Source organism: Oppia nitens, unplaced genomic scaffold (genome assembly GCF_028296485.1).
Source record: "Oppia nitens isolate AA-2021 unplaced genomic scaffold, nextdenovo-longstitch-racon4-pilon3 scaffold25_pilon_pilon_pilon, whole genome shotgun sequence".
Classification (NCBI taxonomy): Eukaryota; Metazoa; Arthropoda; class Arachnida; order Sarcoptiformes; family Oppiidae; genus Oppia; species Oppia nitens.
In genome coordinates, this window is record NW_026533205.1 from 1,232,046 (window position 1) to 1,246,488 (window position 14,443).

The following is a 14,443-nucleotide window of genomic DNA, read 5'->3' on the forward strand; positions in this document are numbered from 1 at the left end:
AAATACTTTAATTATTTTGATGCCATTTAGTATTTCTTTAATAAAATTCAGTCTATTGTCGGCATATTTTAACTCTTTTCTATCGATTTTAATACCGATTTTCATAACAAAATATTGGGCACCGAATAGTATGACCACAACGGCTAAGCCGGCAAATGCTGTATAACTAAACTCAGTAAACAATAGCCCAGTTATCAGTATTATCTGTAGAGGTATTACTATTATATAGGCCAACCATTGGGCATAATCTATAAATTAATAAAAATATAATTATGTAATTGAAAAACTTATGTAAATATCTATTAAACAACTAATACTACTAAACCATTAACTCGTTGACAGTCGACAGCCATTAGGTTAGTTATGTCGCCATAACTGGTCAGACGTTTGGCACCGTTACTCAACACCAGTGACTTGCGATAGACGGCCGACATTACCGATGATGTGATTTTCATAGCTAACAAAAAATTTAAAAAAAAAATTATTTAACTTATAATACTGTATTGATTTGAAATATAGATTTTTTATTATTACTATACTCTTTAAAAAAATCTAAAAACAGTATCTATTATTGTTATAATACTAATTAACAAATAAAAAAACAAAAAAATAATTTGATTTTTTGTAAAAACCTAGACATTTGATTGCTTGTATATAATAGGCATTCAATAGACTGGATAGTATATTCATGAGCACCAGTAGTACTGTATAGATATATCCGTGCCATTTATAACCGTCCATATCCTCAAAGGTTATAAACAATCTGTAAAAAAAATTGTACAAAAAAATTAGTCAAAAAATTTGAATACTAATTATACAGTAATAAGTTTTATTGACTTTTATAATATATATATAATTAAATACTACATACTTGACCACTAATGGTTGACAACATTTTAGGCCAACCGATATAAATAATATTAGACATAACCATAGAAATTGTAGACTAAATTTATGTAATATTATCGATAAAACACTAATACTATTATTATTATGTAATTGTTTAGTAGTAGTGGTATTTATATTTTTAGTATTATTATTATTATTATTGTTGTTAACATTATAAACATATTTTAAACTAAAAAATGAAAACTTTTGTTTTGTTTTGATATCCGATAAACCATTTGTAACCATTTTGTTAGCATTTTTATGATCAATATTACTACTAATACAAGGAGTTGTTGTTTTTTGTTGTTTAAATAGATATCTTTGAAACGTATGCTTATAGTTATGCAAAACACTTAAACCGGGTGTCAGTGGCCAGAGATCCTGGAAGTCGATAGTCTTTTTCCAGTTCATGACAAACAAACCGGTCATCCATTGATAGGTTAGCCTCGATATAGACGATGCCCTCTCTATGGGACATATAATGTCTGGATATTTATTGCTGATTATGTTTCGCTTAGTTATTGAATTTGTATTATTAGTATTAGTATTATTATTGACTATTGGCTTGCAATCAGCAAATTGACAATAGATTAGCAATAGACAAGTCAGACCATAGTTTAGACAAAACAATATAAATTCATAGTTGTATAGCATATGTCTATTGATAGTATAGGTGGCCACAGAAAAACTACCGAAAATAGTGTCCAACAATAGATATAACCAAATCAGTCCACTAGTTATAATGCCGTACACGCGTTGAATGTTAAACACTAGACATAGTAGAAATCTGGCCATAGTTTGTATGCCTAACCCTAGTATGTATGCAGTACTGGGACTATCGTTCCACTGATATTTACGGCATAAACTTAACGCCAGTTCCGCTATTAGTATACCAGTGCTTATCAAACATATACATAATCGGCTAGTATTGTATAAATTCCATTGAATAGTAGTTTTATTATTATTATTAGTAGTAGTTTTGTGACAACATTTCCACATCAGTTTCGGTATGTATAACAACAAGAATAAACAGGGAATCCATACAAACCATGTGCTGGCCATACATGCGCTCAGATTAGGCGCTGTTGTATACCATGAAAGTTGCGGATCCTTTAGATAATCAAAAAAAAAATAATAATAATATAATAATCAAAGTTTAAACTATATATTAATATTACTATTGTTGTAAAAAATTATGATTTTTATTTTATTTAATAAATAAATAATTAAAGTTATTTAAATATTATAATTATTATTTAAATAGGTTACCCATAATTGATCAGTACATATTTTTTCAAACATTATTATTAATTGAAATTAAAAAAATAAATATTAACTTTTTTTGTATTTTATTAGTTATTAAAATTAATTGTCAATTAATTATAAATAATATACAACAATTAATACACAAAAAAAACAACATAGTTTTTCAATTAATTACTTTAATTTAATAAAATTAACACAAAAAAACATATATATATAAACTTATAGTTTTATATTAAAATCTAATCCAAAAAAAACAATTACTGTTAAAATAATGACTAGTATTAAAAACAATACACACAAAAAAATTGTTTATCTAATACTAAATACAGTATATTTCAACAACAAAAAAATATTTCAAAATATTTATATACAGTACAGGTATATATATTCATATATAAAAAATGTATTAACAATAAGATGATGACAATACAAAAAAAATATATTTTTTTATTAAATATCTCATATGATATACGTAAGTAAGTATACAGTAATTTTATATTTACATATATATATATATATATAAAATTTATACATATATATATATATAAAAAAAATTTATACATATATATATATATATATATATAAAACTTTACATACCTATATAAATTAAAGGTAATAAATAATTTTATTTACAATAAATAAATTAAATACTATGTGTTAAATACTAACTGAATTATTAATTATAATTATTTTTTTAATAATTATTTATATTCAATTTTAATGATTAAAGTAAAAATAAAATAAAAATAAAATAATAAATTAATAAGTTTTTATTATTAGAGTTATTATTATTATTATAATTATTAACTAATAATAATAATAATAATAATAATTAAATTAAAATTAAGATAAATTATATATATATTATATATTATAGTAATATTTTTTGTGTTTCTCGGATTATATTTTTTTTAAAATAAATAAATATTAATTACTAAATATTATATATACATATATTATCTTATACTATGGTATGGTATAGTATAAAAAATTAATAATAATAATAATAATAATAATAATAATAATAAAAACAACCATGGATATCATATATTAGTTCAAAAAATGGTCAAAGTAAACTAATTGCAATGGATTCAATTAAAAAAATAATAATAATAGGTTTGTAAAAAACAATATTTAAAAAAATAATAGGTTTGTAAAAAACAATATTTAAAAAAATAATAGGTTTGTAAAAAACAATATTTAAAAAAAAAATAAAATAATAATAATCGCAAAACAATAATATAAAATATATGTTTGTATTTTTTGGTGCAATACTCTTATACAATAATAATAATAATAATAATAATCATAAAATTTTTTTGTTTTTTTAGTTAGACTTTATGCCAATAATTATATTTAGAAATTTTTTGTTTATATTTTTCAACTAAAATAATTTTTAAAAAAAATCCCAACGATTTTCAGACTAACTTTTTGATTTAAATTTAAATAAATAAATAAATAATTTATATATATATATATATATAATTTTAAATGTATTAATTGTTTATTATTTTTTTATATATTTATATTACATTATATTATATACTAATTAGATAATAAATTTATAGTATTTATTAGTTTAGATTTTATTGTTGTTGTTGTTGTTATATTTATATAATTATTTTTAAAAAATATTAAAATAAACAATAATTTTTTTTTGTAAATTATTATAAGAGTTTTATTACAAAAACAAAATAAATAATAAATAAATAAAATATAATTATTAGATTAATTGAAATATTTAAAAAAAAAAATTCTGTTAATACATATTATATACAACTCGTTTATTTTAATTAAAATAATCAATTAATATAAAAATTAATTTTTAATTAAATATTATTTAATTAAAATTATCCATATTTGCTACAATTATTATTATTTTTTAAGAAATGTTTATATTAATAATCGCCATTAAATTTAAACAGTTTAGTAGTATATTAGTGTAATTAAAGCTAATCTATTTAATACAACTAAATAATACTAATAATATTTTTAAATAATAATAATAATTATGGATAGTATTGATCCTGAAATATATAGCAAAAAAAATAATATCCATTATTTATTTGCAATGGAGTCTATTAAACAATTAAACATTGATAATAGGTTAGCTAAAAAAAACTAAATTAATTAATTAATTAATTAATTTTTTTATTTATTAAATTAAATTAACAGATCCTATGATTTGATTGTCGACTTGGGCTGCGGTGACGGCGGTATTACCAAACATTTGTTTGGCAAACATTTACCACATAAACGGTTGATCGGTATCGATGTGGTCGACGATATGATAAGCTATGCCCGCAATCATAATATGGATGATACTATTGAATATGTTATGCAAGACATGAGCATAGGTTGGCCAGAGATAGCTAGTCCACGGGTTCGGCAATTGGACGGTACGGTTGATCTACTTATATCTAACTTTGCTCTACAATATATGCCCGATAAGTGTCAAGTGATGAACACTTGTAGTCGCTTACTGTCCTCCACCACCACCACCACCACCACCAATACGGGCGGTATATTTCATGCAAATATCGCTATTCTGCCCGATCTTAACAAAAAATTGGTTACAACTAAAGGCCCGCCGAAACAATGGTATCCGACAATTGATAAACAAATCGCTGATTGGAAACAATCAATAATTGCTAATCAATTAGATATTAAACAACTAATGACTATTGATTACGATTGGACTATAGATAGGCAAACAATGATTGGTTTGTTATTTAATTATTTAAAACTTATTATTAGTATTATTATTAGTAATCTTATTAGTAGTATTATTAGTATTATTAGTATTATTAGTATTATTAGTATTATTATTAGTATTATTATTAGTATTATTATTATTATTATTAGTATTATTAGTATTATTAGTATTATTATTAGTATTATTATTATTATTATTATTATTATTAGTATTATTTTTAGTATTATTTTTAGTATTATTATTAGTATTATTATTAGTAGTATTATTAGTATTATTAGTATTATTATTAGTATTATTATTAGTAGTATTATTAGTATTATTAGTATTATTATTATTAGTATTATTATTATTATTATTATTATTATTATTATTATTATTATTAGTATTATTATTAGTAATATTATTATTAGTATTATTATTAGTATTATTATTAGTATTATTATTAGTATTATTATTAGTATTATTATTAGTAATATTATTATTAGTATTATTATTAGTATTATTATTAGTATTATTATTAGTAATATTATTATTAGTATTATTATTAGTATTATTATTAGTATTATTATTAGTATTATTATTAGTATTATTATTAGTAATATTATTAGTAATATTAGTATTATTATTATTATTATTATTATTACCACTACTACTACTACTTTAGACTTTATGCCAGTAATCCAATCAAACTATCGGTCATTTTTCAAAAATCAATCGGACTTTGAGGCCGAACTCAATGACCACTTATCGGACACACTGTTCGATGCATTTGTCAACCCGACGGCTCCGGACCCGAAACCCAAGGCTTGGCAACAGTTTATAGCCGACACTACCGTTACGGAAGTTGTCGTTCATTTTATTACCATAAGAGTAACGGCTATTAAACAACAACAAAAAAATAAATTAATTAATTAATTAATTAACTAATTAATTAACTAATTAATTAACTAATTACTTATAAAAATAATAATAATAGAATATTTTATTTAAAATAGTTTTTTTTTAAATCTGATTAAAAAAAAACAATTATTTTATTGTTTTTTCTAAACTACTGTATAACTGCTAAAATATAATAATTATTATTTTTCCTAAATCTAATAAAACTTTCTTTTTTTTATATATATATAAAATTTATAGAATATAATTATAAAACTTTATAATTTCTGTTTTACATTTTTTTTTGTGTGTGTATAATATAAACAAAAAATTAATAGTTAAGAAAAAATTAATGAATAGTTAGAATAGACTCATTGGCGCTATTCTAAAAAAAAAAATTCATTAGGATTAGTACACATATTACGTTCACATGTTGAGGGGAGTGGAAGGATATGGGGGGTGGGTGGGGTGGTATGGTTGGGTATCAGTTATAGACATATGAACGTAATTTTTTTTCTTTAAATTAATACATGCGAACAATTTCGAACATAGGGGATGGGGGTGGGGGTGGAGAGGGTCTAGATTACTTAGAAAGTGTGCGAACTTAATATGTGAATAGCCCCTTATTAAAATTATTACTGTAAACAGTATTAATCAAATATTTGTTTTTAAAAAATATATATATATTTTTTTTTTATAATTATCAGCTAATTATAGTTATCTATTAAAATGATAATAACTATTTTTGCAATATTACGATATTTTTTTTAATATTATTAATAATCATTAAACACATTAAGCGTATGTATAATAAAAAAAATAATAATAATTAATCATAAATATTATAAATAATATTTTTATTTAAAAAAAATTAATTTTAATTTTAACTGCCATATTTGCTACAATTATTTATTTATTTATTTTTTTAAAGTTTATACTAGTTAACATAATAACTATAATATGTTAATCGTTAAATTAAATTACTTGTTTAGTAGTATTGTATAATTATTTTATAATCTATTTAATACAACATAATAATAATAATAATAATAATAATAATAATAATAATAATAATAATAATAATATTTTTAAATAATAATATTTTTAAATAATAATATTTTTTAAACAATAATAATACTTGCTACAAGTATTTATTTATTTATTTTTAAAAAAAAAGTTTATATTAGTTTAATTAGTATAATAACTATTATGTTAATCGCCAATTAAATTAAACAGTTTTGGTAGTATTGTTATAATTAAATCTATTTACAATACAACATAATAATAAAAAATAATAATATTTTTAAATAGTAATAATAATAATATTTTTTTTATATAATAATAATGGATTGTATTGAACCAGAAATATATAGTAAAATAAATAGTATTCATTATTTACTTGCAATGGAGTCTATTAAACAATTAAACATTGATAATAGGTTAGCTAAAAACTAAACTAAACTAAAAATTAATTTAAAATTTAATAAAAATTTATTAACAGATCCTATGATCTGATTGTTGACTTAGGCTGCGGTGACGGCGGTATTACCAAACATTTGTTTGGCAAACATATCCGGTATAAACTGTTGGTCGGCATTGATGTCGTACCCGAAATGATAAGCTATGCCCGCCGTCATAATACTGCTGATACTATTGAATATGTGGAGCAAGACATGAGTATCGGTTGGCCAGAGATTAGTAGCCAACGGATCAGGCAATTGGACGGTACGGTCGATCTAATTGTATCTAACTTTGCCCTACACTATATGCCCGATAAGTGGCAAGTGATGAACACTTGTAGTCGCTTACTGTCCTCCTCCTCCTCCTCCACCACCACTACGGGCGGTATATTTCATGCAAATATCGTTATTCTGGCCGATCTTAACAAAAAACTGGTTACAACTAATACCCCGAAACAATGGTATCCGACAATTGATAAACAAATCGCTGATTGGAAACAATCAATAATTGATAATCAATTAGATATTAAACAACTAATGACTATTGATTACGATTGGACTATAGATAGGCAAATAACGATTGGTTTGTTGTTTATAGTTTAAAAAAACTAAAACTTAATTATTATTATTATTTTATTATTAATAATTATTATTACTTTATAGACTTTATGCCAGTAATCCAATCAAACTATCGGTCATTTTTCAAAAATCAATCGGACTTTGAGGCCGAACTCAATGACCACTTATCGGATACAGTGTTCGATGCATTTGTTAACCCGACGGCTCCGGACCCGAACCCCAAGGCTTGGCAACAGTTTTTAGCCGACACTACCGTTACGGAAGTTGTTATTCATTTTATTAACTTAAGAGTAACGGCTGTTAAACAACTCCAACAAAAAAATCAATCAATTAATTAATTAATTAATTACTTATAATTATAATAATAATAGAATTTAGATAAAAAAGTTTTAAATCAAATTAATTAATTTTGTTGAAAAAAAATATTTTATTATATAATTTTGAATGTTTATAAAATAATTATTTTTTTTTGTTATTGATTTTAACATGTGCTTTACTACACTACTGTATGATAAAAAAATAATTAATTAATTATTTTTAAAAAATCAAATAAAGTTAACAAAGAGTTAACAAAAAAATCAAAATTTAATGTTTAAAAAAAATCAAAATAATTTTAATCAATTAATTGCCATGGTTAGTTTGTTTGATTTTTCTACTGGCGTTTCTCAACCCTAACAAAAACCTCTTTGGGTGTCATTATACCAAACACTTGATATTTGTAAAACTCCAGTGGTTTCATTGAATGTGTATGTGTATGTGTATGTGTATGTGTATGTGTATGTGTATGTGTATGTGTATGTGTATGTGTATGTGTATGTGTATGTGTATGTGTATGTGTATGTGTATGTGTATGTGTATGTGTATGTGTATGTGTATGTGTATGTGTATGTGTATGTGTATGTGTATGTGTATGTGTATGTGTATGTGTATGTGTATGTGTATGTGTATGTGTATGTGTATGTGTATGTGTATGTGTATGTGTATGTGTATGTGTATGTGTATGTGTATGTGTATGTGTATGTGTATGTGTATATGTGTATGTGTATGTGTATGTGTATGTGTATGTGTATGTGTATGTGTATGTGTATGTGTATGTGTATGTGTATGTGTATGTGTATGTGTATGTGTATGTGTATGTGTATGTGTATGTGTATGTGTATGTGTATGTGTATGTGTATGTGTATGTGTGTATGTGTATGTGTATGTGTATGTGTATGTGTATGTGTATGTGTATGTGTATGTGTATGTGTATGTGTATGTGTATGTGTATGTGTATGTGTATGTGTATGTGTATGTGTATGTGTATGTGTATGTGTATGTGTGTATGTGTATGTGTATGTGTATGTGTATGTGTATGTGTATGTGTATGTGTATGTGTATGTGTATGTGTATGTGTATGTGTATGTGTATGTGTATGTGTATGTGTATGTGTATGTGTATGTGTATGTGTATGTGTATGTGTATGTGTATGTGTATGTGTATGTGTATGTGTATGTGTATGTGTATGTGTATGTGTATGTGTATGTGTATGTGTATGTGTATGTGTATGTGTATGTGTATGTGTATGTGTATGTGTATGTGTATGTGTATGTGTATGTGTATGTGTATGTGTATGTGTATGTGTATGTGTATGTGTATGTGTATGTGTATGTGTATGTGTATGTGTATGTGTATGTGTATGTGTATGTGTATGTGTATGTGTATGTGTATGTGTATGTGTATGTGTATGTGTATGTGTATGTGTATGTGTATGTGTATGTGTATGTGTATGTGTATGTGTATGTGTATGTGTATGTGTATGTGTATGTGTATGTGTATGTGTATGTGTATGTGTATGTGTATGTGTATGTGTATGTGTATGTGTATGTGTATGTGTATGTGTATGTGTATGTGTGTATGTGTATGTGTATGTGTATGTGTATGTGTATGTGTATGTGTATGTGTATGTGTATGTGTATGTGTATGTGTATGTGTATGTGTATGTGTATGTGTATGTGTATGTGTATGTGTATGTGTATGTGTATGTGTATGTGTATGTGTATGTGTATGTGTATGTGTATGTGTATGTGTATGTGTATGTGTATGTGTATGTGTGTGTATGTGTATGTGTATGTGTATGTGTATGTGTGTGTATGTGTATGTGTATGTGTATGTGTATGTGTATGTGTATGTGTATGTGTATGTGTATGTGTATGTGTATGTGTATGTGTATGTGTATGTGTATGTGTATGTGTATGTGTATGTGTATGTGTATGTGTATGTGTATGTGTATGTGTATGTGTATGTGTATGTGTATGTGTATGTGTATGTGTATGTGTATGTGTATGTGTATGTGTATGTGTATGTGTATGTGTATGTGTATGTGTATGTGTATGTGTATGTGTATGTGTATGTGTATGTGTATGTGTATGTGTATGTGTATGTGTATGTGTATGTGTATGTGTATGTGTATGTGTATGTGTATGTGTATGTGTATGTGTATGTGTATGTGTATGTGTATGTGTATGTGTATGTGTATGTGTATGTGTATGTGTATGTGTATGTGTATGTGTATGTGTATGTGTATGTGTATGTGTATGTGTATGTGTATGTGTATGTGTATGTGTATGTGTATGTGTATGTGTATGTGTATGTGTATGTGTATGTGTTTATGTATGTGTGTGTATATGTGTATGTGTTTATGTRTGTGTGTGTGTGTATGTGTGTCATATTAAAACATTACTATAATAGTTAAATTATACAACAACAAAAAATTATTATACATTAAAATTTAAAATAAAATAACAAAAATTAATTTCATAGGCAAAAAATATATTTAGTTAAAAATAAAACAATAAAGTGATAACAAAAATAATTTATTTTATTAATCTATTAAAAATATTTTAATTGTTTATTGAATTAAATTTTAAATCATTGATAGAAATTCATGTCTAGTTTTATGATTATCTCTGAACTGTCCAAACATACAACTGGTTATAGTTTTGCCATTGATTTTCTGTACCCCACGAGAGCTCATACACATGTGTCTGGAAATACCAATAAAAATCAATAATTTTATTCAAACTTATATATAATATGACAAATACTTGGCCTCAACAACAACACCGACTCCTAAAGGACTGATAGCTTCAGCCACTGCTTCGGCTATTTGTTTGGTCAGTCTTTCCTGAACTGTAAGACAATAACATATTTTAATTTTCATTACTATATCTTTGTGTATCCATCCATACCTTGATCTTAGTCTTCGGGCAAACATTTCCACAATTCGGGCCAATTTGCTGAGTCTCAGCACCTTATGGTCGGGCAGATAACCGATAGACACTTTGCTATAGATGGGCACCAAATGGTGTTCACAATAGGAAAACATTTCAATATCTTTGACGACAACCATCTCATCGGTGTCTTCAGCAAACACGGCATCATTCAAGACATCATTGATTTTCAATTGATATCCATTAGTGAAATACAACAGTGCTTTCGCTGCCCTCTCCGGTGTCTTCAATAGACCCTCTCTTTCCGTGTCTTCGCCAATGGTTTCCAACAGATCTCTATAAATACGAGTCAATCGTTTCAATTGTGTATCATTTTTGTCGTCTAAACCATTGTTCGCACCGTTAGTTTTTTGCGATACTATACTATTTATAGTAAGATTTTTATTGATATCATAAACATTTTGTTTGACCACCACTTCATTGACCAAAACATTATTGTTATTATTATTATTTTGATTCAATTTATTAGAATTTTTACTCATTTTTTTTAGTAGATATATATTAAAGATATTTTTTTTTAAAAACTAAAATATTTTTAATTATCTATATTAAATACTAAAAACTTTCAAAAATTTAGCTTAGTAATTGTTAAGTAAAGATTATAGATATTATTTTATTGTTAATTCAAAATATTAAATAATAATTTATTGCTCAAATATTTTATATGAATATTAACAACAAAAAAATAATAATTAATTTTTCGATTTTTCTAAATAGTTTATATCAAAATATTAAATAATAATTTAAAAAGCATATTATTATTATTAATTTAATAATTTAATTTAATTATTTAAAATTATTAAAGATAGTTTAGTTAAAATTTTTATAGATAATTTTAAATATATTTATTAAAATAAATGTTTGATTAATACAAATTAATATAAAACAAGAAAAAATATACTGTATATTAGATTTTTATTATGTTTATAGATTTACAACAAAACAAATTAAAAAATACAAAAAAAAATAATAATGTTTAGTATAAATATAAATTGAAAAAAATCAAAAATTTAATAACAATACTTTAATAATACTAAAACTAATATTAGTATTATTATCAACCAAAATATGTGACAACATTTTAGTCTAATATTTCTAAATAGTTTATTTAAAAATATTCATAAATGTTAAATTAATACAACTTAATATAACTAAATATATAATAATATAATATAATATACTGTATATTAGATTTTTATTAAGTTTATAGATTTACAACAACAACAAAAATGCAAAAAAAAGAAAAGTTTGTATTTTATTATTAATATTATTGAAAAAAAATCAAAACAAAAAATATAATAATAATAAAAATAATAATAAACTATTATTATTATTAGTAGTAGTAGTAGTAGTAGTATCAGCCAAAATAGGTGACAACATTTTTATCTGTTTCATACAATTTGATTTTATGTAATAAAATATTTGTAGGCAATCTCTGGGAAACGGCTTTCCATATGTAGACCACAATATTTTCGGCAGTCGACACAATATTATTGTCAAAAAAATCGGGTATATCTCTATCAATGAGTTTATGATCAAACGGTTTCAATATAGTCTCGTCCATCAGTTCCTTAAGTTCATTGATATTCATCAGAAAACCGGTTACGGGATCTACTGATCCCTTAACAGTCAACTCTATCCGATAGTTATGGCCGTGAATTTGATTACATTTACCGAAAGTTTTCACATTTGTTTGCTGATCCAGTAGTCGACTGTTCATACTATGGGCTGAACTAAACGTCTCGATACGGGTCAGGTATACAAGCGATTCATTATTATTATTATTATTATTATTAGTTTTATTGTCCAACATTTTTGTTGTTTGTTTCTTGATTTATTAAATTAAATAAATAGTATTTATAAATTATTTTCTAGTTTATATATATATATATATAATTTATTAATATATTTATATTTTATTATATAATTTATTAATATATATATATTTAATTAATTAATTATTGTTTTTTTTCTAAAAAAAAAATAATAATTCAATAATTATTATTTTTTCATAAAACAATAATTAATTAATCAACAAAAAAAATAGAAAAAATTATAAATATTAAAACCTAGAAAATAATAACAATAATAAATATATTTTTTTGTATAAAAAATTTTCTAATACTATAAAAAAAATTTATCTAAAAAACTATTTGGTTTATATAGATTTTTTATTTTGCAAGTAATGTTCAAAACAAGCAATTAATTATTTTTTTTTTAAATAATAAAATTATTTAGTATATTGAATACTTGCTTTTTTGCTTGAATTAAATATCATTATTCAAATAAAATATATTTGAAATTTCTAATGATTTGACTATTTTTTTTTTGTTAAATTTAATTAAATGTTTTACGAAATATTATTAATGAAAATACAAAAATATTTTAATTGCAAATAATTATTAATACATGTATAGTACATGTAATAAATGTATTTACTTTACAATTAAATATTAAAGTTACAGTAATTTTTTTAGTTTATTAAAAAAATATATTTGACTTATTAATATATATATATATATATATGTTTGTAATTTAAAATGTAATTTTTTTGTTTATAATTAAAAATATTATATACAATAAAATGCTAAATATTTTTTACTTAATTATAACTAAATCAAAATAAAAAACAAACAAAAAGTCATAATTCAAAAAATTTCAAACAAACAAATAAAAAGTTTTTAAATATTTTAGTTTATTTTGTTTTTTTTTTTGATAAAATATTAATTGTTAATATTTTTAACTAATTAATTAAGTTTTTTTATATAAAAAAAATACAGATTAAGAAATATATTTATATAATAATTAAATATAATAATAATATACTTTAATTTGCATAATACTATATATTTTTTATATTATTTATATTAATTATATGTATTTTTTGTTGTTGATAATATTTTATGTCACAATTTAGTCACAAAATATATTTATTAAGTTATTAATTATTAAAGTTATAATATATATATATATATTATAATAAAAAATTAAATAAATAAATAATTTTCTGATTAATCATTTAAATTAATAAAACGTGTATTAAAAGTAAGAAATTTATTGAAAATAAGCAAACATTTTGCTTAAGTACTCGCAAAATAAATAAATAATTATTATTATTGAACATTAAATTTCAATTCAAATACATGTATTTTTTTATTTAAAAAAAATTATAATAATAATAAATCCTATAATTTTTTTATCATTATAAAAAAAAATATTTGTTATATTAAAAAAAATTTTTGTTTTATATTGTATTATAAGTTAATAATAATAATAATAATAATAATTATTATTATTATTTTAAAAACTTATTGATTACATTCAAAGTAATTATATATGAAAAAAAAAATATTTTCAATGGAAAAAAATCTTATATAAACTCAAGT

At 22.7% G+C, this 14,443-nt stretch overlaps 5 protein-coding genes across 5 annotated transcripts; 2 read left to right on the plus strand and 3 right to left on the minus strand.

Annotated features, from left to right (window-relative positions):
• Positions 1-195: 195 nt before the first annotated feature.
• LOC128954162 (multidrug resistance-associated protein 1-like) lies at positions 196-1,366 on the minus strand (the record flags this gene model as incomplete). Its single annotated transcript, XM_054299732.1, has 5 exons — positions 1,248-1,366; positions 872-946; positions 633-763; positions 326-457; positions 196-248 (listed from the first exon to the last, which is right to left on the minus strand). Coding segments are annotated over exons 1-5 (510 nt in total), but the record flags the coding sequence as incomplete, so codon positions are not given.
• A 2,694-nt stretch (positions 1,367-4,060) lies between these two features.
• On the plus strand, positions 4,061-5,804 carry LOC128954220 (uncharacterized). The gene is made up of 3 exons (XM_054299797.1): positions 4,061-4,260; positions 4,330-4,877; positions 5,535-5,804. Exons 1-3 carry the CDS (start codon positions 4,166-4,168, stop codon positions 5,783-5,785), a joined length of 894 nt encoding a protein of 297 aa, XP_054155772.1. The 5' UTR covers positions 4,061-4,165; the 3' UTR covers positions 5,786-5,804.
• Positions 5,805-7,150: 1,346 nt separating this feature from the next.
• LOC128954163 (juvenile hormone acid O-methyltransferase-like) lies at positions 7,151-8,089 on the plus strand. The gene is made up of 4 exons (XM_054299733.1): positions 7,151-7,185; positions 7,248-7,789; positions 7,870-8,009; positions 8,075-8,089. Exons 1-4 carry the CDS (start codon positions 7,151-7,153, stop codon positions 8,087-8,089), a joined length of 732 nt encoding a protein of 243 aa, XP_054155708.1.
• Positions 8,090-10,690: 2,601 nt separating this feature from the next.
• On the minus strand, positions 10,691-11,490 carry LOC128954164 (GTP cyclohydrolase 1-like). Its single transcript, XM_054299734.1, has 4 exons — positions 11,483-11,490; positions 11,022-11,420; positions 10,872-10,958; positions 10,691-10,811 (listed from the first exon to the last, which is right to left on the minus strand). Exons 1-4 carry the CDS (start codon positions 11,488-11,490, stop codon positions 10,691-10,693), a joined length of 615 nt encoding a protein of 204 aa, XP_054155709.1.
• Positions 11,491-12,407: 917 nt separating this feature from the next.
• Positions 12,408-12,831, minus strand: LOC128954166 (6-pyruvoyl tetrahydrobiopterin synthase-like; the record flags this gene model as incomplete). Its single annotated transcript, XM_054299735.1, has 1 exon — positions 12,408-12,831. A coding segment is annotated over one exon (417 nt), but the record flags the coding sequence as incomplete, so codon positions are not given.
• Positions 12,832-14,443: the final 1,612 nt, after the last annotated feature.

Bases quoted from the DNA above. Each gene is read 5' to 3' on its own strand.
- LOC128954220 (XM_054299797.1), top strand. From the start codon at position 4,166: ATGGATAGTATTGATCCTGAAATATATAGCAAAAAAAATAATATCCAT. The intron at 4,261-4,329 runs GTTAGCTAAAAA...TTAAATTAACAG, and splicing joins CAATTAAACATTGATAATAG to ATCCTATGATTTGATTGTCG. The intron at 4,878-5,534 runs GTTTGTTATTTA...CTACTACTTTAG, and splicing joins AGATAGGCAAACAATGATTG to ACTTTATGCCAGTAATCCAA.
- LOC128954163 (XM_054299733.1), top strand. From the start codon at position 7,151: ATGGAGTCTATTAAACAATTAAACATTGATAATAG. The intron at 7,186-7,247 runs GTTAGCTAAAAA...ATTTATTAACAG, and splicing joins CAATTAAACATTGATAATAG to ATCCTATGATCTGATTGTTG. The intron at 7,790-7,869 runs GTTTGTTGTTTA...ATTACTTTATAG, and splicing joins AGATAGGCAAATAACGATTG to ACTTTATGCCAGTAATCCAA.
- LOC128954164 (XM_054299734.1), bottom strand. The intron at 10,959-11,021 runs ATCAAGGTATGG...TTATTGTCTTAC, and splicing joins ATGTTTGCCCGAAGACTAAG to AGTTCAGGAAAGACTGACCA. The intron at 10,812-10,871 runs GTATTTGTCATA...TGGTATTTCCAG, and splicing joins GGTGTTGTTGTTGAGGCCAA to ACACATGTGTATGAGCTCTC.